At 44.0% G+C, this 26,468-nt stretch overlaps 1 protein-coding gene across 1 annotated transcript; it reads right to left on the minus strand.

Moving 5' to 3' along the window:
• On the minus strand, positions 1-25,709 carry SFXN3 (sideroflexin 3). The gene is made up of 13 exons (XM_054983727.1): positions 25,642-25,709; positions 18,124-18,201; positions 16,253-16,340; positions 14,771-14,937; positions 13,833-14,003; positions 12,077-12,175; positions 11,198-11,273; positions 10,491-10,576; positions 9,728-9,855; positions 8,523-8,572; positions 6,825-6,874; positions 5,716-5,763; positions 1-3,228 (listed from the first exon to the last, which is right to left on the minus strand). Exons 4-13 carry the CDS (start codon positions 14,932-14,934, stop codon positions 3,132-3,134), a joined length of 969 nt encoding a protein of 322 aa, XP_054839702.1. The 5' UTR covers positions 14,935-14,937; positions 16,253-16,340; positions 18,124-18,201; positions 25,642-25,709; the 3' UTR covers positions 1-3,131.
• Positions 25,710-26,468: the final 759 nt, after the last annotated feature.

Genomic DNA, 26,468 nt, shown 5'->3' on the forward strand with positions numbered 1-26,468 from the left:
TCATATGCAAGAGGGACACATTATATTCTTTATTTGGAAAATGATGTCTTATTTAAAGCTAAACAGGAGGTATGACATGGAATCAATGTGGATTCCTGCTTGGTAACATTTTAAATTTGGTAAAATAAGCTTTGAACATAACCAACTTTTTTTTGTAAAAAAAGAAATAAATTCAAACAATCCATCATAAACTTAAAAAGAGTTGGATGAGGTCTTGTTAAGAGTAAACATGATAAAAAGCGGATTGCAACCCCTGAGCCTCCAGCAAAGATGACATTTATAAAGAACCAAACAAACAAACCCAGCCTGGTTTGCTCAGATTAAAATAAGTAATTTGCTCCAGGGATCAAAAGAACAGAAAACAGGATTAAATTGCTGACCTTCAGCTGTCTTGAGGGAAGCCAGTACCAGCCAGTTATGTTTCTCACCGCATTTTGCATGTATATAATGCGTTATAAAAAACATCAAGCTCTTTTTAAATTTTTGAGAAGGGAGAACTGGGACTATTATTTTAAATTTAAATAATTAATCCTGCTACTGGTGAACTCCATGGCAAGCTCAGTTTCAGAACTGTTTCAGCCAGCCTCGTAGCGTTTAGCAAATGATGTTGGAAACTTAGTTGTACAATATATAGGAGAGCACTGATCGGAGGAATGTGTACTTCTACAGCTGTGGAGTGTTTTATCCCTTTAAACCAGCAGCAGCAGGCATTCTCTTGTTCCTTCACTTTTTTACCTTTTTGAAGTATTAGCAATGGAGCAGATCCCACTGCTGCTGCTGTCAAGGTATGGATGTATGTAAATAAGGTGATCTTTGCAATGAGCCATTACTCCACATGGCAGACAGAATTAATTGTGGGATCACAATGCATGTACAATGCATGTACAGGAGAGGGGAAGTTTATCAAGTGCTTCATGTCTGGTTTAACACTTAAACATCACACCAGAAACCCAGGAGCTGCCATTCAGCCATGACTTCCGTGTGAACAAATTCTGGTAAAGCACAGGGATGACTGCATTGCAGGAAAGATATTGATGGGCTTTGTTTACTCATAGCCATGTGCAGTGAAAATGGCCATTTGTGCTTAAAACAATTACAATATTTTCAACATGACACACTGATAATTAGGATCTTGTTTGTGGCACATGTTTACACAAGCACATGCCAACAATGTGCCAACAACAGGACCTGTGCTCAGAGTCATGGGTGTGGAGGTAAAGGGAATTTAAACTGATTTCTTTCTCATTTTGGAAGAGGAGACCATCATGCACTTTGAATGTGGGAGTGCTACTGCCATTACATTTCCCTATATCTACTGGAGGAAAAGCTACAGTGACATACTGAGTTTGAAGAAATTATCTTCAACTTAAATGCCATCTTTGTGATATATTTTTCCTCATGCTACTTCTATTATTTACCATACAATAACCTAAACAAAAGAACAGAACAGAATTCCAAGAGACAAAAGTGCAAACTCTATGGAAAACATACAAAGAGCTTCACAGCAATTCCAGGGAAGAATACAAGGCAAAAATGTATGGAACTACGAAACAACAACTCTGGTACAGACATACCATAACTATCTTGGGCCACCTAAGCCCACTTAAGAACCCTTGCATCTCAAACACCCGCTTTCTATAAACCTCTATAAAATTCATCTCATTACAAAGCACAATCATTCTGCAGCACCATTAACATTTTTTTTTAAAATCCTGGATTTTGTAACAGTATTTTAATTAAAAAAATAAAGTTGCAGATAGATCATAAGCATATTGCCTCTTATTAACCTGCAGTTATTACAACTTCTCTGGGTTCTGCCTGTGGACTTCCAGAAGGCATCTGGTTGGCAACTGTGAAAAGCAGGATGCTGAATGTCAATACGCCTTTGGTCTGATCCAGCACAGCTCTTTATGTTTTTAGAAATCTGCCCTTCTCATCTTAAGTAGTGTCACTTCCAAGCTTCCTGTCCCACACAACTACCCAACATTTAACACTTGTATGGCCCCCCCTTCCAGTCTCTTTGGGCAAAGCTGCTGTTATCAACAAACTGTGATAGGCATGATTCACTTGAAGGATGGCCAGATGGTCACACCTTGTGCCCTTTTTCACAGCTAGATACATACTCATCAGAGCTAATATAAAGAAGATTTTTAGATCTGTAAATTTATTTACTAGAATATCCTATAAAGGCCCTCTAAATCAACACTTTGTCCAAAAGGGGCACTTTATCTAAAAGCACTTCACAGATGAACTCTCACAACCTAAACCACAATGTTCCTCTCTGCAATGCCAGCAAGATAAATAGGCTGATATGATTTTAACTTGTTCACTTCCTTTAAAGACCCTGGATATATCTGCATATGCATGTTTGACTATTCTTCACACTGCACCATATGTTGTGTAGTCCTATAGTTGTATATAAATGCATTCTTGTACATGTGTGCTTTACTTAGAGGAAGGAAGATATTTGCTGTAAAAGATTCTCTGTATCAAGAGTCTTTGTAATCAGGAAAAGAACATAGCCATCATGAAAATCAGGACAAGAACATAGCCATCATGAAAATAAGCAAGTTTTTAGCACTCAGCAAGGGAAAACCACACACACACACACACACACACACACACACACACACACACACACTCCTAGCAAACTGTCCTTCCCGCTGTAACCTATTCTTGAGTGAGTCAAGATAGTCTATGGACATTCCTCTCCCCAAAATGATCTCAGAAATATAATTTCTATTAGTTCACAGGGATAGTACACACAAATACACACCATTTTGGAATTATGCATAATATGGGGCCTGGGTTTGCTTACAGGTCCTAACTGTTCTGCTCCTGACTCCTAAATGGGTCATGTCTGGAATGTTTCTGCTTTGTTCAGGAGTATACATCACAACAACAACCACATTGCCACAATACAATCTACCCCTATGGTTCACCTGAATCCAGGAAGGTTATGACAAACACATAGGACCTGTCAAGATGTGACTGTCAATAAGAAAGCAGCATTTCAAGGGGGTTATACAATTGCAAAGAGTAACTTCCTTATGACAAGAACTGGATCCCTGGTTCTTCTTCATCTTGTTCTGTTGACTCCACACCAGGGTAGTATAAGAGAGCCTTTTTTCTCAAAGCCCTTTGTTAAAATACACAACCTCAATACCAGAGTTTTTCTCTCTGATCTGAGCTTGGAGTTCAGGTTCCAGGCGACTCACCTTCATTGAGCTGCAAAATGAAGGACAAACAAGAAAATATTTACCACTCAATCTTGAAAGCCTATCACTAGCATAATTCTAACTAAAGTGACACCCAGAAACTGTATAGAAGGTGCGAATTTTGAGCATTAGAGCTCTGGATATTTAGTGCGAAGAAAGAAAAAGGGGTTATGATTATAGGGTACAAAAGGGGACCTGCAAGGATTTGAGGAGGGCATCTCATATCCCCTCCCCACCACGTTCTCTTTCCCTTCCTCCCCCCTATAGACTCTCCCCACTCTCCTGTTTCCTTCTTTCCTTCCCATCCATCTTTGTCTGCCCCACCCCATCTTCACCTTTCACCTTTCCCCTCTCCAGCAGCATCTCTCGTATGGCATAAATGCATGGTGGGGAACGTGGATGGACTTACTGGGGATACTTTACTTTCCCCTGTATTCCCTTCCCCAGGCTATTTCCTCTTTTCCTCTTCCTGGCAGCCTCCATATGCTCACTTTTCCTTATATCCTCCTTCACATCCACTAAATAACTTACTTTTATCTGCCCCCCATCTTCAACTATATTTATTAATTTTCTTAATTTATATAGTGCCTTTTTCCACAATGGTGACCCAAAGCAGCTTACCTCATTCTCCTTACCACTGTATTATCCTCACAACAACCCTGAGAGGTAGGTTAGGCCAAGAGTGATGCATCAAAGTCACCCAGTAAGCTTCTACAGCACAGTGGTGATTTGAACCTGGGTCTCCCAGATCCTACTCTAAAATTCTAACCACTACACTACACTGGCTTGGAGGGGGGTGTTGCTGTTGAATAGTAACAAGCAGCCAGGCCCGGGTGAGTCATGCAAGTCATGTGCTATCAAGTCACCCAGTAGTTGCTTCTGGGATTGGTCCCAATGAGTCCTCCCTCAAAGGCTGTAACAGCCGTGGAAAGAGCCCTGCCCTCTTTTCCTGCCTTTTACTGACAGAAAGCAAGCCTGGAATACTAGTTGACCTGTCATGGGCATCTTATTAAAGCTACAGGTGCTCCTTTTATTATTTTGGGGTTTTTTAAACCCCCAATGTATTTTTTTTTAAGATTTCAGATTTTTCTGCAAACCAGTGGCATTTTTCAGGTGTAGGAAGATCTGTCTTGTCCATTCATGGCCCCAGTCTCTAGATTTAAGTATCCTCAGATAAAGGCCACTTGGTCATTAAGATGATCTGGTCAATAAGATGATCTGAAAGCTTACTGTAGACCAGAGATCCTTTAAAGATCCCCATCCAACATCTTCCTTACCAGAAAATATCAACAAAACTCTTATTCTAAATGCAGAACTGTGAGATTTGCCTGCTGCCACCATTACTGCCACACAATCACCAGGTTAGATCCATCCTCTTCACACAGCCTTTAATAATAATTATCTTTTAGGGTTTGGGATTTTTTAAAATACTGCAGGTTTTTTAAATGCACCCAGCTGACTGACGTATTTTCAAATATAGTAAACAAGTCTAGTATGAAGATTACATAATGGAAAATACACATTTTAAAATAAAAAATATAGCCATGAAAATTGATTTACAGTGCAATCCTAAGAACAGTTACTCCATTCTAAGCCCATTGATTTCAATGGGCTTAGACTGGAGTAACTCAGTTTAGGATTGCACTGATATTAAAGTTCTTATTTTTTTCTCATTTGGTAACACAATCTTATAGTAAAACTGGAGTAAAATGGGAGATATCTGCAAACCTTAATCATATAAGATTATTCCCTGTCTTCATAAAAGTAAAACAGCATCAGTATTGTGTAGTGGTTAGACTGACAGGTTATGATGGGGGAAGCCTATTTCCAAAACCACATACAGCCATGAAAGCTCATCTGAGTGACATTGGGCCAGCCATTTTTTCTCAGCCCAACCTACCTCACAGGGTTGTTGTGAGGATAAAATGAAGGAGGGACATTGCCTTGCACTCCTTTGAAGAATGGCATGATAAAAATGTGAAAGATACAGAATAAATTATACACAAAAACAAAAATAAACAAATGTTTTACTTGGATAGTTTTAGAGAATACAGCTTTTCTTGGTGCAGTATTTGGGTTACCTTTGGATTTTTTAAAAAAAATTGCACAAAGTACTCACAGTCCTGGATGAAGCTCTTTTATGGAAATAATGTCAGATAAGGAATAAAGCAAACTTTCAAGCTTCACGGAGCTCTGAAAAGGATGAGCCCCATTCCAAGCTGAACCCACAGCCATTAATTACTTGTACCTATTCTGTAACTGAGAACTGGCTGAAAACCTGAAATTCCATTCAGCTCCATGTCATCCTGTCCACAAACCAGTTAGAATCAGTCACTGTGAAACTGAAGCCATAGCCAAGGCAAGATGGCTTGGGAAATGCATCCTAGATGTCATTTTTGCTATAGAAAATATATTTCTAGTAAACCATCCTCAACCAACACCTACTTGAAAGCTTCAGAGAACATAACATGCTAAGGCACGCGGCAGGAGTGCTCACCTTTTCTGTGGGAAGAGTGCACAGCAAAGGGGCGTAGCAAACACCAAGCTGCAAAAGGAGAGAGAAAAACAGGTGAGTCAGTTTCTAGTTGCTATTTCTAACTTAGGAGGTTTCTGAATTTCTGGGGAACATGAGGCTTATCCGCCCTAGGAGGACAAAGCCCACTTTATGTGAGCCACCATGTTTTCAAGTACATTGAAGGCTGGTTTCTAGTGCATGATGGGTAGGAATGCATCATGGATATGGGCATTTTGTATCCTGATCAAGTTTTCTTTCTAGTCCAAAATGCGTTTTCAAGCTCTTCCTCTCCTGTGCTGGAGGACTGAAGTAATCACATTTTTAAAGGAGAGAGTTGAAAAGCCCCATGTCAGCAAAATTACTGCTATTTCAGATAGGTTGGTACATCATTCAATTGTAAATAGAATGGATCTTGGGGTTGTCACACCAATTTTAAAATGTGGCTCGGGTCCACTTTGGCAGATGATGCAAAAGGGCCCTAAACTGACATATTGAGAACTGAAAGTTCCAGTATTCAAAAGTGACATTTAAATCTCAAAATGATAAGATCACTTCTCCTACATGACCATAGATAATTCATTATAGCCAACAGAGAAAACCCAGAAACCTAGTGGCACAGCTGTAGGGTGCTCACCAAGGTCCGTGTCCAAGCAGAGATCTCACTGCCAAACCTTGGTGCCCTTGCATGCTGCTTCTCCTCTTTGCAATTACTGCCTAATTGATTGATGGAATTGACCTGGCCCAGAGGTAGAGGAAAGCTGCAAGAAGGTGGACCCACTTGATGAAGGGGGGACCACTGATGAAACCTTACTCTAATCTCCCACATACACACAAAACAACTCTAATGGACACACCCTGGGGATCAGGGACCCATCACCATGCAACCCAAATAACATATACATCAAGCCTACAGCCTTTCTATTTTTGCTCTTGCTAGCCATATGCTCTTTGGTTCTTTTCAAAAACCATGGTCACACTACCAGTCTTATCTGCAAGCTCTAGGAGCTGCTTTTAAAAACACTCACAACCTGTTCTCTCTTTCAGATAAAAAGTAGTACTCTCTGCACCAGAGAAAGAAAGAGATTGCTTACCACAGACCCACCAGTCCAACCTGCAGAGGAGCATTCAGCCAGGGGTACCGCTGAAGAGAAACACAACAGAGATGTTTATACTCAGTATTTACATTCAGTTTCAAAGCAGTGATTCTGGTTTGTGATTTTTAGAGTTTTATCTAGCAACGATATTAATGTATTTCTTGGGGAGACTTTTTCTGAGCCTGATCTCCTGGAATGACCAGCAAAAAGTCATAGAGAGGGTGTGGTGTAGTGGTTAGCGTCTCAGATTAGGATTTGGGAGAGCTAGGTTCAAACCATCACTCTGCCATAGAAGCTTGCTGGGTGACCTTGAGCCAGTCACACACACGGACCCTAACCTACCTTGCAGGGTTGTTGTGAGGAAAAAATGGAGGAGAGGATAATAATTTAAGCCACTTTGGGTCCCCATTGGAGTAAAAGGCAAGATATAAGTTAAGCAAATTATATTTATTTAATTAATCAAATTAAAGTCCCTTTCGTATTTTGAGATGCTGTTAACCTTCATAGCAAAACTGTTAAAGAGTCCTATGGTATTCTCACATCATCCATTTATTTGAGTTAGTTGTTCAGATGTCCTTTAATGAGGGGATTAATCATACTGTGATCTTCTCCAAAGGACTTATCTGCCCAAACCCAGGACCTGTCAAATAGGAAGAAAACTAACCTGCTTCCACACAGATGATTTGCTGTGTCCCAGCTCTCAAACTGCAATGCAGGGTGGGGGGAGATCAGAACATCAATATAATGTCTCCCTCCCATTTACTCTGATGGAGGGGAAGGTACAGATCCCCAAACCTCCCAACTCACATCTGATGCCATTTCCCGCCATCTTCTCACACTCTCATTCCCCACCAGCACTGGAAGTATTTTTGACATTTTTATATCAGTAGTAGGTAAATTGCTGCAACACTATATTGACAAACCTACTACCACAACTGATTTTAAAAAAATCCAACACTGTGGGGGGCATATCAGAAAATCACCTCGTGAGGCCCCATATGGAAGTTGCCTTACATTAACCCACCTATGGACAATCTGCGGTAATTTACTTAGCAATAAATGTTTGGAGGGTGATGTAGACGCATGGGGCGGGGGGACTCAGAGAGCATTAAAAGACATCCCAACTTCACATACAAGAAAAGGGAAGCTTAGTAAACGCCTGCACAAATGTACATCTCACTAGTGATTAACTCAGGAGATTAGAAAATATTGTTACAAGTTCTTGAATATTTACAGGGTGCATTCCACGCAAGTAAAATGGGGGGTTAGTAATCCTGTAGACATGCCACATTAACCTCATGGTGGCCTCTAAAACCATGAGGTAAACATGATGTTTTAACAACATGGTTTGGTTTGGTTTTTACCTCATATTCTCGGCCTGCAAAATAGGAAGAAATCCACCCCTTAGCAAAAGTTTTGAGGATTCTTGTTGTTTTCACCAGATTAACCAATCCCACCATTTCCAAGACAGCAGCCAACACTTGGTTCAACACTTGGTTCAACTTCTTCTTCTGACTCATTCATAATTGTTGCATTATTGTCACACAACAACAAACGGGGGAGGGGGGGAGGACCTGGCTCTTTAGCTCTGAAGACCAAAGCGAGAAGGAAAGCAACAACTTCCTTCTCAGTTTACAGGCCTAGGATGAAAAACTAGGAGGTCTACGAACTCAAGTAACACTCAGAAGAACTTACCTTCAAAAAAGCTCTCTTCTCTAGTGCATTCATGATTACAGGAGGGATAGCTGTGCAGAAGGAAAGGAAAACATGATTAGAGACCTATTTCCCCACCTAGTCCTCTTTCCAAGAGGCAGCATTTCTGGATTCATTCCAACTTTACTGTTTTCTCTTGGGCCTCCTTGGGTTAGGTGCAACTTAAATTGCAATGGACGGTTCTCAGACTTACAGCTCTATTTAATGCCTTGTTTAGCATGAACTGAATGGTGTAAGTTTTAAGATTCTTTTCACCCTTCCTTACAATGGCTAAAAGCAGGGCTGTATTAACCCGTGGCCGGGGTCCTAAACTTTCAGGTATTTTGGGCCCGCTTTGGCACTTCAGTCTTTCACCCTACTAAAGCTGACAGCCTGACCCTGGTACGGTAGGTACTAGAGTGCAGTACATAGCTCTATATCCATTTTGAGGGTCTCCTGAAGAATTCTATTCACAATTATTTTTATATTTTTATTGTGCGAGTAGAACTCTTCAGGAAAGTATTGGGGGGGGGTATAATTTTATTTATTACTCTCGCCTGAATACTGAAATAGAGATATGGACAAAAAAGGAACTGGTAAGCAATATGGCATTAAAGTAAAGTATATAAATATATACATAGTATACTTATGAGAGTATATATATTGCTATAGCACAGAGTGCAAAGTTCCTTTAGCCATTGGCGCCCTAGGGCACAGGTAACAGTGCCTCAGTAAAAAAAATTGACAGGCCTCTAGGCTTCAGCCAAGTCAGCCTTATGAATAGTACAGCCCTGGCTAAAAGTCTGAAGGGAGTTTCTAAATTTTAAAGAAATGTCAATAACTCCGGTTCCCCAGAGGATAGTATGCAAACCCTGGCTTTTCATGTTCAAGGCTGTTTAATGGCTGGCATATAATAATAGCATTGAATTAAATAGTACGTGATAGGTTATATACAATAATATTTGTTAACTGTTAGCATTTTTACTGTGAAGATGCCATGGTGTTCAGTATTTCACAGCATTTGATAGATAACATTGCATCTGACAATTCAAAAGCCTATGAGATTTCCTATTTGACGCCTGCCAAAATCAAACTGCACATTCCAACTTCGCCTCAAGACCCTGACAGGTGAAATTGGAAATTTTTAAAATGTGAAATATTTGTTTCCATACCAGCCAAGAGCACCTGCTGCTGCAGGAACCACTTACCCATAGCAGGTGCGGCCATGCCAATGCGGGACACCACAACCTGCACGATCGCTTGCTGAGCGGCTGCCTTGGACTCACCCAGCCGGTTCCCATGCTCGTCTAAAATGGGGATACCAAACTTTAGCTCCCTGCAGAAATGGGTCAGGAAAAACATAGCCCTTTAAGGTCATTTTTTTCTCTTGTCGGAAAGGTCTTCTGAGACCCAGTCATCTGTTCTGCCTCTTTTCCCGGGGCACAGCTATATGTTATATGTAACTCCATGATTTACCCAAAAATGTTCTGCAGTGGAGATGAAAACAGCTTGCAGGGAGAAGAAATAATTGAAGACATAGTTCCACACCCCAAATCAGGATAGAAGTTTTACACCATGTCTGCCTGGTTGGTTTCACAAATAAGATGGCCAGGACTAGACTGGTGCAGAAAAGTCATGCAACACCTCCACGCCTGGCCACACTGACCATTTTCTTAGAACCAGCCCCACACTAGGTTGTGCCCTAGATATGATGACAATGTGGGCACATGTCACACCCATGTATCTACAATACCAAGCAAATCAATAGATGCGCACAAAGTCTTACAGTGCTATCCCAGAAAGAGTTACACCCTCTAAGCCCATTGACTTCAAAGAAAAAAGACACTCTTTGAGACTCTGCTATAGGTGATATGGGACAATTTTAAAATGTGTGCAACTGTAAGAAATTGGCAAGAGCTTGACATTCTGGAGCAAGTGTCCCCATCACACTCTCACAGAACACCACCTTACCTCTGTCTCATTAATGGGATGTTGATGCAGTTAGCAGCTGCTACCGCAGCAAAAGGCACATAGCGTCCAATGATTGGTGGCAAATGCTTCCAAGGAGGAAGGTTTAAGAATGAGAAAGAGAGAGCCATGTTATAGACTGAATCAGTACTGGAGGTGAACAGAATTACAATTTGCGAATGTGCAAACCCCTAGGCAAACAAGAATTTACTTTTATCTTTGCCACTGGTTGCCTCTTTTGATTGAGGTTCTCCGACTAATATAATGAAGCTTCAGCCCTATTCCCCCTGCCACACCAAATCCAGTAGAAAGAAATTCATCCATGCTACTAGAACACATGCAGGAAGAAGGATTGAAATCCTTGACTTGCTCTATGAAAATGTAAGGAGTGTGTCTCCAGAAATTCTATGATAAGCTTCTATGATCTCTACAAGTTTGTATATATCAAAAATGAGATGCAATCATCAAATAATTCCACTCATCAGCTTCCACTCATTGGAACAAATGGAGTGTGCATAGTTATACCACTTGTCAGATTATGTATAAGGCAATAAGGAGAGAGGATCACTTGTTGCCAGGGAGAGGATATTTCTGAAATGGCAACAAACTACCTAATTGCACAGTAATCCCCTTTCAACTGTGCCTTAATCCTGCAATGAGGACTTTCCCTCTAGGCCTCCTCTTAGGGAGAATACTGCTCAGTTTCTTACCTTAGTGAGGGACTTGAGTCCCAGTGCTGTCACTACAGCTCCAGTGGTGGCGCTGACATAGGCAGTGCCCAGCTGGCTGCAAAGGAAGCAGGCAGGCCACCTTAGCAACACTAAGACAACAGAAATAACTTTCTCGTCTCCAACTCCAACCTAATCCTAGGAAATGAGGATGAGTAGCCACACTTCTTCACATCCTTCATAACGCTACCAAATTCCTCCACCTGTTCCTCCCAGATCTTTCCTCTCTGGCCTCTGCTCACAGTAGCTTTGCCCTCTTGGGCCCACCACTACTTTCTAACTTGCTTTCTACCATTACGGCTCCCCATCACTTCCTTTGCTCAACTCTCAGGTCCTATGGGCTCTCCAGGCACAACCCCCCAAATTATTGTTTGTTTATCAAGCCCACATGAACAAGTGAGGCTGCCTCAGACAAAGTCAGACCATTGGTCTGACTTTGGTCAGTATTGTCTGCTGTGACAGTGGATCTCCAAGGTCTCAGGCAGAGCTTTTTCACATCACCTGCTACCTGATTCTTTTAACTGGAGATGCTGGGGACTGAAACTGGGACTGTCTTGCCTGTAAAGCTGATGCTCTACTACTGAGCCACAGTTCTTCCCTGCACCTAACTATACAAGCAAAACACAATTGTTTAGTGCCCAGGCTTGTCTCTGGACTATATGAAACAATCAGAAGTCTCTGAGCATGTGCATAATAACTACAGTTCCCATCCACAGCCTTCTAGAATTAGGAAGCAGGGCATGCTGGTTCAGATGGTATGTCTCCCCAAGCAGGCATGAAACCTAAATAGTCTTCAAAACAGCCTCAGAGGTGCTTGTGTTTTGCCCAATGACATTAGGCAGCACTTAAGTTTCTTCTTACTTGATAGTGATGGGAGCATCTCCACTCCGGTTGGTATAGTTGACAATGGCATTAAATGACTGGTTCACCCACTGCCAGAATAACACAGCAGGTGTTGTTCTACAAGAAAAGAGAAAGCGAAGGACTCACACAGACTCATCTGGGCAAAAAGAAAGGCAACTGTCACAGAAACTATTCAGTGTGTGCTTGTCCCAGCCCACTCACACTCTTACTGGTGCATACATGTGTTCTTAATTAATTTAATTTATTGGATTTATACTCCGCCCTCCCCAAATCAGAGGGCTCAGGGCGGATAACAACACAATTTAAAACATATTTAACTATCATTAAAATTATAAAAAAACTACATCTTATCATTAAAATTACATTTATATAAATGTATACGTCCATGTGTGTGTGTGTGTGTGTAAGATGGACAACGACATTGTATGGGAGGGCATATGGTTTAACACCTCCCCCCCCGTCTAGGGGGGGCACCGCCTAGCATCACCATATGCCTGGCGGAACAACTCCGTCTTACAGGCCTGGCAAAATGTTAACAAGTCTTGCCGGGCCCTGGTCTCATGAGACAGAGCGTTCCACCAGGCTGGGGCCAGGACCGAGAAGGCCCTGGTCCTGGTTGATGCCAGGCGGGCCTCCCTAGGGCTAGGGACCTTTAATAGATGTTTATTACACGAACGAAGGGTCCTCTGGGGCTCATATGGGGAGAGACGGTCCCACAGATATGTCGGTCCCAGTCCGCATAGGGCTTTATAAGTTAGTACCAAAACTTTGAACCGGATTCGGTACTCCACCGGCAACCAATGTAGCTGACGCAACACCAGTGTAATATGCCCCCATACCGGTGCTTAAACATCCACAGCTTTTCATTTGCACATGTCTTAAGACACTCTTATACTTATTTTTACATTTCTACACACTGCCACATACAGGTCTGGACTCACAAAGTGTTATCCACATTCACAATACATGTGATCTTGCACACTGTGTCATACGATCTCTTTCACACACGAAATTTAACGTGCTCACTCTTGCATTTATCTAAACAATTACATTTTATAAGCATGTTTGTTTAGATACAAACATGCTTATAAAATGTAATTGTTTAGATAAATTTTGTACGCATAAATTCCTCCAGCAACTTTCACAACTTTGCATACATGGAGCAATTCAAATAAAAAATTTTTACATTACATTTCTGGGAATGGACAGTCACAGCTCTATACCCTATAACGTTTACAGTCTTGCACATGCAAATGTCATGCTTCTAAATGTGCATGCATGAACAAACAATATGTTTCACAGACTCACAGTTCATTGCATAAAACAACTGCATAGACCAGTGCTACTCGCTCTGCACCTCATGGAGAGTCACATTCGCAAATAACATCGACCAAAAAGCCACACCTCCAGGAACATCTTACCTGTTTCTTTGGAAGACTCTTCAGGGTGGGAACCACCTGCCCACCACAATGGCTTTGCCCACATTCATGAAATATGGGACATGTGCCACACTGGGAAATTCAGAAGAGCAACAGGCGGCATAGACACACATTCATAATAAGCATCATGACATCTTAGAATATACAGCAACTGAGCTCAAATCCATCCAGGGATGCAAAGACTAATGTTCAGATAATGCCTCTTCCACCCCCTTACACAGCATCTCTCCTCCTCTCCAAACTTAGCAACAAGATGTCTCATATCTTCACACTTTGCCATGCAAGAGGGTGGACACTGAAAGTTGTGCACATGCCTGTAGAAGGTGAGCATGCATCCAGTGATGGTCATGTTCATGGGCACCTGGGCAGACATGCGCCCAATCAGGATCATCTTCTCGCCAGTGTCTGGGTGGAAGGCTGAGTCATAGATGTATTTTGCCTGCCATAGCTGGTCCTCCGTCAGGCCTGGTGACACTTTTCCCAACCTGGAACAAGACACATAAGCAAAGAAAATTGGGGAAAGGATGGGGGAAAGAAATCACTACATTATGGAACTAGCTGGAAGAAGTTATTAATTCTACTGGAAGAACATAGGGACAAGTTTGGGAGCAGAAGGACATCTTGGAAAGGTACGGCAGCTGAATGCTTCTCTCTTGTCCCCTCTACTATCATACACCCAACTGCATTGGATCTGACCTTATGGTCCATTTGCTCTGGGGCCCTGCTGTATGCAGCCTGGAACAAATTTCTTCATACGTTCTGGTTTACTCAAAATCCTGGTTTGGAATAAGGTATTTAGGCATTGTTATGGCCTTGAACTATGTCATAGCCCTTGTTCCTGAATGGCCACTAGTCTAGATGAGTTCAGAACTACACTGCACCCAAGAGAAGCCTTCTCCAGATTCAAGCTTCACTTTTGCAACTCAATGCACTCATTCTTCCCCATTTGCTTCAGTGTGCATCCCCTGCATACCATTACTGAATGGCAGAGGGCCATCCCCTACATACCATTGGCAGAGAGCCATCCCCTACATACCATTACTGAATGGCAGAGGAACACACTGAAGAACAATGGGGAAAAATCCATCAGACCCAGAAAAAGAAAAGTGATACGGTAGCTGACAGCCACAGCTGAACCACATGTTTTAAAAGCCTCCTCTACACCACATATCACACCCACCACTTCATCTGCACCTCCCTTGTCATCAGCTCCCCCTAAAAACCAAAGCAATCCCCAAACTAACAAGAGAACCTGTAATCCTCAACCACCCTCCGGGCCTCTTCCAGGGTCTTGCTAGAGAGAAGAAGGTTGCGGGGATCTGTCACTGTGAAGAAATGCTGTGCTCTCCCCATGAAGGTGCTTTGGTCCCATCGTGGCTCCTTGATGTTGATATTCAAGGGCAGTTCCCCTGACATCCTCTGCAGGGATCCAAAGAGAGGAAACAAAATAATCACATCTCCATAAGATGACACAGGAACCCTGCCTGCCTGCCTGCACTGCCATTTCATACAGTGCAGTGCCCCATCTAGCCAGTATGGTTTGGGATCTAGATGCAGATCTAGAGACTCCCAAGAAGGGCACCAAATGCCCCCACCAGTAATTTGCTTACTTTCTGTGAGCCTGGAGACACGCAGAATAGACAATGCCTAGTAGAGGCACACATGGCCATCCCTAGATATGTAAGAAGAAGCAGCTAGCTTAAATCACTTCTGCATGCCAATATGTAGCAAGTGACAACTGTCCAGAGTACAGCAGTCTATATTTGTTCATATATATCAGGATCAGGACTGCACCCTGAGGCTGCAGAGATCTCCTCAAAGGACAAAGGGGACATGCTTCTACAGATTCCTATGATAGGGACAAACACCACAGATTCAGTGACATCAAGCCCATCATATCACTTTATACCTCCCTGACTCAGAGCATGGACTTCAATAATCATGATGCCTTGGTTTTTGTGTGCCCGAGAAATATCACGTCCCTGATGCTTCCCTTTCCTGTCCTATAGACTGTCCCCTATACCTCTGCTACTGGCAAAGGCTGACATAGGCTACAGGAGGAGTACTCATCTGAACACATGGGGGATTTCCTTGTTGTGCTTTAATCCCTTGATACAGATGCTAACGGATTTAGGACCATCCTATGGCAAAGCAAAGAAGAGTCAGAGCCAGCTGTGTATTCAGCCCTCCTTCTGGTACTGGCAGCGTAGCAGACTTGTTTGCAGCCTCTGATCGCGTGGACGGACATGAATCTTTGGCACAAGCCTGCATCCAGCTTGAGCCATGTGGGATAACAGGCTCTATCCTAGGCATCTCTATTCAGAAGTGTTCAGAACTATTATATCCTGCTTACTCCGAAGTAAATGTGCACAGGATTACACGCTCACAGTGCAAACATAAGCAATCATAAGCAGAATTACACCCTTGACTTAGAAGGGAGTAACTCTGTTTAGGATTGCACTATCACTCTACATCTCAGGCCTCTTCTTTTGAAGGCCTTGGAATCAATCATCTCTACTTCTCAGTGCAATCCTATACAGAGTTACTCCTGTCTAAGCCCATTGAAATCAATGGAGTAATTCTGCATAGGATTGCACTGTCAGTCAGTTTCTCTAAGAAAGCTGATTTGGGGACAAACTATTGATCTGTTCCTTAAGACAATCACTGGGGTGCAGCACTTGATTCTGTGATCTCAAAACAGTGTACATATTTGAAAGGGAGATGAGAGACTCACCTGAATTAAAAGTGGTAGGTTGGGGGCTGAGGGATGTAGAGGATGTTTTAAAATGGCAGGGGATGGTAGCAGCAAGAGAACCACAGTCCTGTAAAGGTAGAAGGGAATTTTGTGACATGCATGAATATAACATAGAGTGCAATTTTAATATAAGAAAAATCACAAAGAATCTGCCTGTAATAATAAGTAATTTAGCCACTATTAATCTACACAAGTAAAAACAATTACAAAAATACCCACATTAAACGTGTCTCTTGTAATTTCCTACTGAACAGCAGTGATATTGCACTCTCCCTAATTAAGCAAGAATTGCAGTTAAATCTAAAATATCTCCATTGTTTAGCCAACAGTAGAACCTCAGCAGAAGGAGACTCGGCAGCTTCTCGAAGTAAACTACTCTGAGCTGATGAGAACTTCGTGCTTGTGACCAAAGCCCATGTGTCAAAAGTTTTACAGTTCTTTTAAATAGAGACAATCCATCCAGAACATAAGAAAGGAAGCTACATGGAGATTTCCTCTGAAATCAGAAGTGAGGAAGGTCACTTTTGTACTTTCTCTTACATGCACATGGAGAAGGTGACTTCCCCTCTCTCCCTGCCACTTCCCTGATGATCTGGTGTTTTGTTCACAAGTGACATTCCACATCCTTGGAGTACCCATTCTTGGAATATTAAAGTATTCCCTGGTCTTCTGGAAAAGATTTCCAGGTCTCAAGCCTTCTACTTCTGGGAAGAATGTGCCAAACCAAAGTCAGGCCAGACATGTTAAACGGGCTTTTTTAGCCAATGACCAATGAGGCAGCTACCCCAGGCCTTGTGCTAGGGGACCCCCAATCATTCACGCCCCCCCCAATGGAGGCAGGAAAGGAAAAGAGCAGACTCCTGTCACCATTAGTCAACCCATCCCATCTAGGACTTGGACTTCTAGTTCACAGCAACAGTCACTCATGCCTACCCCATCTTACGCTCAGACAGCCGTCTTGACAACAGCTACTTGTGCCTGCTCCATCCAAGGTTTGGCCAGTCAGCGTCCAGAGATGGCTCCCACCCACCTCACATGGAGCAAGGATTGCCCCTTGATTGGTCCCAGTAGGGGGAGCTGGTGGTAGTGATGCCAGGGCCTTATCCTGGACTTTTGCCAAGGGTCCCAGAATCACTAAGGTCACTCCTGATGTCAAGTGATGTATAGTTTAAGATTTCTGTTTCTACACAAGTGAAACTAAGACTTTTTTAAAAAGAGGAAATATATAGTTTACCTAATTTTAAATGGCAAGGTAGATGAAAACAATTCAAGAGTCAATGTCCTCAAGACTGTGGAGGAGGAATATTTTTAGTGATACAACATCACTTGCATCTTCCCCTGATAAATTCTTATGAAGCAACCTAAATAAATGAGGTCAACAGAGCTTAAATAAACTTGAGAGAGGGAACTGGCTCCTACAGTGAAGGAATTTTCTGAGGAAATGTTGGTTGCCCTTTAAATCCCATTTTCCATGTCCAGGATGTTACCCAGGCAATAAGAAAAATAACAAATGTCATACTCTGAAACTCGGAAAAATGTTAGCTTCCAGTATTCAAGCATTCTCAGTAGTAGGGATAATCCTTTTTGAATAAAAACGCTGTGAATCACAGCAGTAAAAAAAAAGCCAATAAGGTCTTTTTCTTGAGTATTTTAGAACAAGTACTTTGAAGTTCTCCCATAGAGATGGCATACAAAGGACATGCAGGAAAACAGATTGAAATTTCAGGGATTTAAGGGTTATTCCAATCATAGAGTGAAAGTGGCATGAACAAGCAAATTAGTCAATTTCAGGAGCGGGGTAGGGAGTCCATCAACCATATCAAGGGGTCACCATCACTTTCCTTGTTTACCTGAAAAAACTTCACAAGCAAGATGAGAATTTTATACCTTCTCAAGCAAGATGGCCCATTTCTATGCCTGCTGCTGGTCTACAAGGAGAACAGAGAGATGGATTTGGTAGGGAAAGAATGAGCTCTATGTTAAAATATTACTTCAAACCACATCACTGGGTTCTTTCTCAGACTTGCTGTTTGCTAGTTGTCAGATGATTTTAACTTGAACTAAAAACAGATGACCAACTCAGTCTGTAGATAAGGAGCAAGCACACACATATGGGTTTGCATAACATTAGATCTTTGTTAATATTATGGGCTCACTACATCATAGAATATAAAGCATGTGAAGTATATGGCAATAGGAACTTTCCCCCTCAAAACATAGCCAAGCTGAAAGTGGGAAGGCAGCCATGAAGATTCACAGCCAGCAGACATACTACAATACCAGAGGGAAGGAGAGGGTCCCTGTCTCAGTGGGAGGATGCCTACTTTTTATGCAAGAGGTAAGCCAGTTTTGGGAAAGATGCTTCTCTGCCTGAGAACCCTAGAAAGCTGCTGTTGCAGTCCAAGCAGGCAATACTGAAAGAGAAAGACCAGGCTCTGATTCAGTACACTGATAGTATAAAGCAGCTTCACATGTTCATATGTTCAGTGGTGCCTGAAGCATGCATTAAAGTAGTCTGTGGATACATACCTCCTAAGTAAATGTCTAATAGAGATGCATGGCTTTTTTAAAGCTGGAATACAGTGGAACAGAGTTCGGGCACCTCTCAAAACAGTCACATGGCTAGTGGCCCCGCTCCCTGATCTCCAGACAGAGAGGAGTTTAGATCGCTGAGTGGCGCGGAGGGCAATCTAAACTCCCCTCTGTCTGGAGATCAGGGGGCGGGGCCACCAGCCATGTGACCATTTTTGCTGAGGGTGATTTAAACTTTAAAAAACTCCCCCCTTGTTCCAGCTGACCCAAAGTGACATCATTGTGTGGTCCTGAGTTCCACCACCTCTTTTCCCAGAAAAAAAAGCCCTGTGGAGGCGTATGTTTCTGGCATGACTATCCTCCCACGTATATAGGGGTCTAGCTAGAAATTAGGATTTCCCAAGAGATGGGGAAAACAGGATCTGTGTATGTATATGCCAGGACTCCACTTCTATGTAAGCAATTGTTGACTGTAGCAGGGGGTCTAGTTCAACTAAGAAGAGAAGTTGGGGTCACGGATCAGTACCTTTTAACCTTGCAGCGCTTGTTGCCAGTGACACCCCCTCCCCCCCATTATGGAGTCTGCTATGGACTATGTCAGCTTCCTGCTTTGCTGTTCTAAGACTCTGCCAAGAACTCTGCTAGGGGCAGCATTGCCCATGCCTGCCTCCTGCCTCTCTGCTGTTATGGACTGTGTCACCAACACCTGTTTCCTGCCTCCTGGGACACGAACCCCACCAGGGCCCAGAACCATGCCACTAGCAGCACAGTGCCATCTGGGAGGACCCTCCACGAGCCTGGCCAGGCACCCCCTGGTCAGTTCCAGCTGGGAGCTCCTCGCAGGACGGCCACTGGGCCTGCCCTTGCCACTGGGCAGCCTGCTAGCCAGCCCACGATATGTGCCAGGGGAGAAGCCATGTTCCCGGCATCAGGGAGTCACCATGGACAGTTTGCTCTGAGGCTGCCATTCCAAGACCAGGCTCCCGTTACATTCACGGAGTCCAGCCTCGCCCTGATATGCATATCGCTGGAAGCCGCCCAGAGATGGAAGCTACGTGCCGGCTGTCCAGAACACCTAATGGCCGCATGTCAATACAGCCATCGCATTCCAGGCAGATCCCATCAAGGCAACTCCAGCTTCCTGGCAGATCCGATGAACCCACCTGGCACGCCCTCCCCTCCTTTGTCCCCTCTTCCTATGGTGTCACAATCACACACTCAGACCCTAAAGGGGCCCATTAGCCAGTCATAAAGCCATCAAGCTTTTATTTCACCTCCTGAGAACCACTTGGAAGGCCCCCGCCTCAGGGTACATTTTGGGGTACTTAAGCAGACTCTGCCTGCCATGAGGTGCACGCCATTCCTCTCCCAACCCCGACCGTCACTCCGCGTATCTAGTGCAGGCATTAGATCTTGTCCTGCTTCGCTGCTACCGTCTCTGCTTCTCACCGTGATCACGTGATCACCCCGTTCCATCAATCTCAAGTGGGTACCTGCAAATGCAAATGGCTCTATTTTTCTAATCTTTATTTCTTAGCCCTTGTGTGCCTCTTGTATGTTTGTGTTATTGTAGGCTTATGCAACATCTTAGTAAACACGTTTTGTATTGATTAGTCGCCTCCACTTTATTGCGTGAGCAATCCGGAAGTCGGACTCTGGTATACATTGGCAAAGATCCACACTAACTTAAGTCAAACTTCTTGCTAATTTCCCCTTAAAATAGCAGTTCTGGTAACATGCTCCAGCCTTTCAAACATCTCATGCCTACTGACAAACTTGATTAACAGTGCATTCCAAAGCAGAGTTACTCCAGTCTAAGCCCATTGGTTTCAATGGGCTTAGACTAGAGTAACTCTGTTTAGGATTGCACACTTAGAGCTGCAAGAATAGTGAAGAATGAACTGATGCATCAATATCAGATGGAAGGGCAAAAATGTGATAAACTGCTATTGCAGAGAGGGAGTGGGACAGCTCTCCTTATAGTTGAATCTGTAAAACACTGAAGGAAAATTACTGATCTGAAGGATGTCAGAAGAAAAGTTTTAATCTGTCAAATCTCCTCGCTGAGAAGAATCAGAGAAAGACAAGATGAGACCAAATACAAACACCACAGATTTTATCCCTGGCAAGATTAGGAGGCAGAATCAGGAAGAGGCCTTAGCCTCTATGCCCCTTTTTCCTGCCCCTTCAGTGGAACTGGTTGGCCCCTGTGTGAAACAGGATTACTTGGATTCTTTGAAGGGTTCTTCTTACGTTCTTATGTGCCTTAGAATACAACTGAAGAAAAACACCAGCCATCCTAGTGTCCGTGGTGTCAATGACAATTTTTGAATTGGGCAAGACTGAACTAAGCTGTTAGCAATAAACCAAATGATGTATGAATCTGCCAAGCATCAGTATATTTGCCATCCAATTGCAATCCAAAAAAACTGAGCTGTTCATAGGAAGTATTGTCAAAGGCTTTCACGGCCGGAGAACGATGGCTGTTGTGGGTTTTCCGGGCTGTATTGCCGTGGTCTTAGCATTGTAGTTCCTGACGTTTCGCCAGCAGCTGTGGCTGGCATCTTCAGAGGTGTAGCACCAAAAGACAGAGATCTCTCAGTGTCACAGTGTGGAAAAGATGTAGGTCATTTGTATCTACTCAGGAGGGGTGGGGTTGAGCTGAGTCATCCTGTAAGAGTTTCCCAGGGTGTGGAATGCTAATGGCGGGAGGCTTCACTGTATCCTGAGGAGGTTCTTTTGCATATGGATTGGTACTTGATGTGCTAATCTTCTCTGCAGGGCTATTGTCGGGGATAGAATGTTTTGTTAGCCTGGTGTTTTTCAGAACTGGAAACCATGCTCTGTTCATTCTTGAGGTTTCTTCTTTCCTGTTGAAGTTTTGCTTATGCTTGTGAATTTCAATGGCTTCCCTGTGCAGTCTGACAAAGTAGTTGGAAGTGTTGTCCAGTATTTTGGTGTCCTGGAATAAGATACTGTGCCCTGTTAGGCTCACTACCGATCAGTGTGAGTTGGTTTCCTGTAGACCTTGTGACCTAACTGAAAGTTTGCTTTGCGGATGACCAAGGTATCCAGGAATGGGAGTTTTCCCTCGATTTCTTTCTCCATTGTGAATTGTATGTTCAGGTGGATGTTGTTGAGATGATTCAAAAACCCCATCAATTCTTCCTCCCCATGGCTCCAAATGATAAATGTATCATCCACAAACCGGAACCATACACTAGGTTTGTGGGGTGCTGATTCTAGAGCTGTTTTTTCAAAATGTTCCATGTAGAAGTTTGCTATAACTGGGCTGAGTGGGCTCCCCATGGCCACCCCATCCATCTGTTCATAGAATTCGTTGTCCCATTGGAAGTAACTGGTTGTCAGACAATGGTGGAATAAGGCTGTTACATCCTCTGGGAAAATCTGATTAATAAGTGCAATAGTGTCTTTTACTGGAACCTTGGTAAACAGGGATACAACATCAAAACTGACAAGTATGTCTTGTGGATTGAGTTTCAGAGAACTGATTTTGTTGATGAAATCTGCTGAATCTTTGATGTAAGACGAGGTTTTCCCGATGTGGTCCTGCAGGAGGTCTACAGGAAACCAACTCACACTGATCGGTACTTACACAAAAACTCCAATCACCATCCCCGACAGAAAAGAGGCATAATGAAAACATTAGTGGATCGTGCAAGACGGATATGTGAGCCGCACTTTCTCAATGAGGAAATTAATCATCTAAACCACGCACTTCAGGCAAATGGCTACTCCAGAAATGAAATCCGAAGAGCAATCAAACCCAGGATGAATCAAACAACCAAGGAAAAACAGTCTCCTACAGGAAAAGTGTTTTTGCCATATATCAAAGGAATTACTGATCAGATGGGAAAGCTTATGAAAAAGCATAACCTTCAAGCAGTATTCAGACCCACCCGAAAAATACAACAGATGCTACGATCAGCAAAAGACAGTAGAGACCCCCTCACCTCTGCAGGAGTATACCGTATACCCTGCAGCTGTGGACAAGTTTACATCGGGACCACAAAACGTAGCATCCAGACAAGAATAAAAGAACATGAAAGACACTGCAGACTTGGACAACCTGAAAAAGCAGCAGTGGCTGAACATAGCCTAACTCAAACAGGGCACAGTATCTTATTCCAGGACACCAAAATACTGGACAACACTTCCAACTACTTTGTCAGACAGCACAGGGAAGCCATTGAAATTCACAAGCATGAGCAAAACTTCAACAGGAAAGAAGAAACCTTAAGAATGAACAGAGCATGGTTTCCAGTTCTGAAAAACACCAGGCTAACAAAACATTCTATCCCCGACAATAGCCCTGCAGAGAAGATTAGCACATCAAGTACCAATCCATATGCAAAAGAACCTCCTCAGGATACAGTGAAGCCTCCCGCCATTAGCATTCCACACCCTGGGAAACTCTTACAGGATGACTCAGCTCAACCCCACCCCTCCTGAGTAGATACAAATGACCTACATCTTTTCCACACTGTGACACTGAGAGATCTCTGTCTTTTGGTGCTACACCTCTGAAGATGCCAGCCACAGCTGCTGGCGAAACGTCAGGAACTACAATGCTAAGACCATGGCAATACAGCCCGGAAAACCCACAACAGCCATGTTCATAGGAAGTTTACAGCACGTTCCTAATCCTGAACCCAAAGAAGAACGAAAGTGTCCTTGGCTCCTTGATAAGCTCAGAGGCATAGCACTAGGAAGATAGGCTTGCTCATTCTGTCATCTACCACAGTGCAAACATGCTTGTTATCTGTTCCACCTTCATTATCTATCTCCTGTTACAACAGGTGCTGGCTGCATTATGCAGTTCCTGTGTTTAAACTGGGGCAACCTATTCTGTGTCAAAATGGCCTTCCCTTCACTTTGGTGACATGGGCTGCTTCTGCATAGGGGCTTTCCTCTACGTTGGCTTCCAAACTGGAGTACTTTTGCTTTTTGGGAGCATCCATTTGATACTGTGCTCAAATTGTATTCCAGTTAGCCTTTCCAAAACATTGGTTGGCTCTTTCCCAAACATGCTTTTCTGTAATCTTTTTGGGAGGAGTGTAGTCCAACCATGTTATCGCACTGGCTACACAGGAAGGTGTGCATTTTCAAAGGCCCTACCCACATCTGCCCCATTTTCCATCAGACCCCCTCCCCCCATCCCCAGTTGCTGACATATCCCCTGCAGTGCCCCCAGATGGGGCTTTTCTTTTTTAAAGAAATCATTAATTAAAAAAATCAGTATAGTTATAGCACTATAGCACAGTTGCAACCTAATCTGAGTATCAAACTTTCAATGTTTACAGCCTGTTACATCTTTCTGGGAACATTAGTCCACCCTCTTTTAAAAGACTTGAGCCATGCTATAAAAATGCTGGATGCCACCTATATCAGTTTCCAGATGCCAATGTTTCCAGCTGTGGGCCAGAAACTGATTCAATCAACTTCAATTCAGCACCATCCCCACCACAAACTCCACACAAAGCCAAGCCCTATGTCAAGCTTAAACAGTGTGTTGCCTGGCAGCCTTTCTAGTGCACATACAACCCTGAGCAACCTTCATTATTTTAAGCGAATTCCTGAACATCTGGTATCATTCATGCTTTGGAGACTTGCAGCAAAGTCAAAATACTGTAGGCTGCTTCACCTGCTAATGCTTCTCAGGTCCAAGCTTACTTCTATACACTTTTTACTAACAAATATAGTGTCCATATATTTGCACAGTACACTGATATACAAAGTGTCTCATGAGATTAATAAACCAAAGTGCTCCTACAATTGTGGTACTGCTAGCAGACACATTCCTAGCCCCAGACCCTTTACAGCTCATTGGGGAAAGGATGTGGCTCAGAGCACATGTTCTACATGCAGAAGGTTGCCTTTTCATGGAGAAAAAAATATATAAATAAAGATTTAAATAAATAAATGCCCCAGATTCAATCCCAAGCATCTCCAGTTCTAAAAACTTTGCGTAGTAAGTACCAGGAAGCATTCCTCTGCCTGCGACCCTGGAGAGCCACCATTAGTCTGAGAAGGCAAGGCAGAGGGCCGTTGACCTGACTCAGTATATGGCAAGCTCTTAGCTCCCCTCATTTCATTAGGCTTTCTGTGTATTTAAGGTTGGGGTTTCATGGGGCCTCGGGACCCACAGCTCGAAAGAAGAACAGCCTATTGAAACTACTGCAGCTGCTCTAAGGCTCTGTTTGTTCTACAGGTGATGTCTGTGAGACTCTGACGGGATCCTTTAAAAAAATAATAAAGTCCGCTTGGCAACTGTCGTGTCCTTTTAGAAGGCAGAGAGAAGAATCACCTGCCACATCCTGCATCAGTGGCCCATCCCAAGCGAGGGGTTTTATTTTCCACACCCATCGGCTGTCTGGGAGATGCTTTCCCTCCTCTTCCCCGCTCCTCGGCTGTCCTTCCCCGCCACAAACCCGGGGTCGGGCAGAGTGGAGAAGGTCCCCTCCCCTCCGGTAATCTGCCAGGGCAGTCTGCGTGGGCATCCCCAAACATCCAGCGAGCCAGCTGGGGCGAGGGCAGGATGCTCCCGCTCACTGAACGGAGCCGGCTGGCGGGCGCCAGAGCTGCTGACGCGACTGGCGCCCACCCAAGAGCCCTGACTCACAGAAACGTGGGGGAATCGGAACGAATGAGTAATGCCTGCCGAGGCGCTCCGGGCTAGGAACAGCGAGAAGCGGGAGAACCAGCGCCGCTCCCGAGCGGGAAAGAGGGCGAGTGACGGGTGGGCTCGGAGACCCGCGGAGCGGGGGGGGGGGGGGAGGAAGGCACCCCCAGCCCTCGCGAGCTTTAACACTCACTTCTTTCTACCAGCAGCGGCAGCAACCCGGTCGCTCAGCGGCTCTGAAGCAGCGGCGCTCGGCTCCCAAGCCCAGCCCCTTCCTTGGCTTGTCACGGCGGCCGAGCACGCTTGTCCGTCGCGGGTAGCCAATGGCTTGGGGAGGAGGAGGCAGGGCCAGGCCTAGCAAGTTCCTCTGAGCCTCAGGAAGTTTGCCAAAGGGGGCCGGCCTGGTGGGGCTTCCCAGCAGGCAGGTGGGAGGGAGGGAGAGGACAGCGGAGACAGGCAGATGCTTGTCCCTGGCAGCCCCGATGCGGTTCAGCCTAGCAGGGAAGGCGAGCCTCAGCAACACCAGAAGCTCCAGCCTTTTCCTCAGCTCGCATATGGGGCTTTCGGATCAGGGCGGTGCTCCGGCGGCGGCTGGGAGGCACAGGCTGGGAAGGGGGTAAAATTGGCCCTGGGCGCGCTCGACTCTTTGGTTGGAAGCAGTCGGGAGCATTCAAGCCCCGCGGAAGGAAACAGCAGGCGCCAGGCCGGTCCGGAGCAGCCTCGAAACCTGCTTTCAATAGCCCGGCTCAGGTGCTGGAGTATGCCCCCCTCCCAAATAAAGTGTATATCATCTTGTGCAGCGTGCCTCCCCACGACTCAGATCTATAGCTGCAGACTCTTGGGGATCATGACAAGGGCCTGTGATGATGGTGGGACAGTGTACTTCTGTCAGTGAGATTCGAATTGGGTCCACTCGTGTCGGTTCTGGCCGAAGCCCTTTTGTTGTAGTGATTTGCTTCTATAAATTATGAACTTGTAGATATATAAAGAAGGCAGAGTTTTGAAAACGACCTCTTAATG

The sequence above is a fragment of the Eublepharis macularius genome, chromosome 6, assembly GCF_028583425.1.
Source record: "Eublepharis macularius isolate TG4126 chromosome 6, MPM_Emac_v1.0, whole genome shotgun sequence".
In the NCBI taxonomy this organism is placed as follows: Eukaryota; Metazoa; Chordata; class Lepidosauria; order Squamata; family Eublepharidae; genus Eublepharis; species Eublepharis macularius.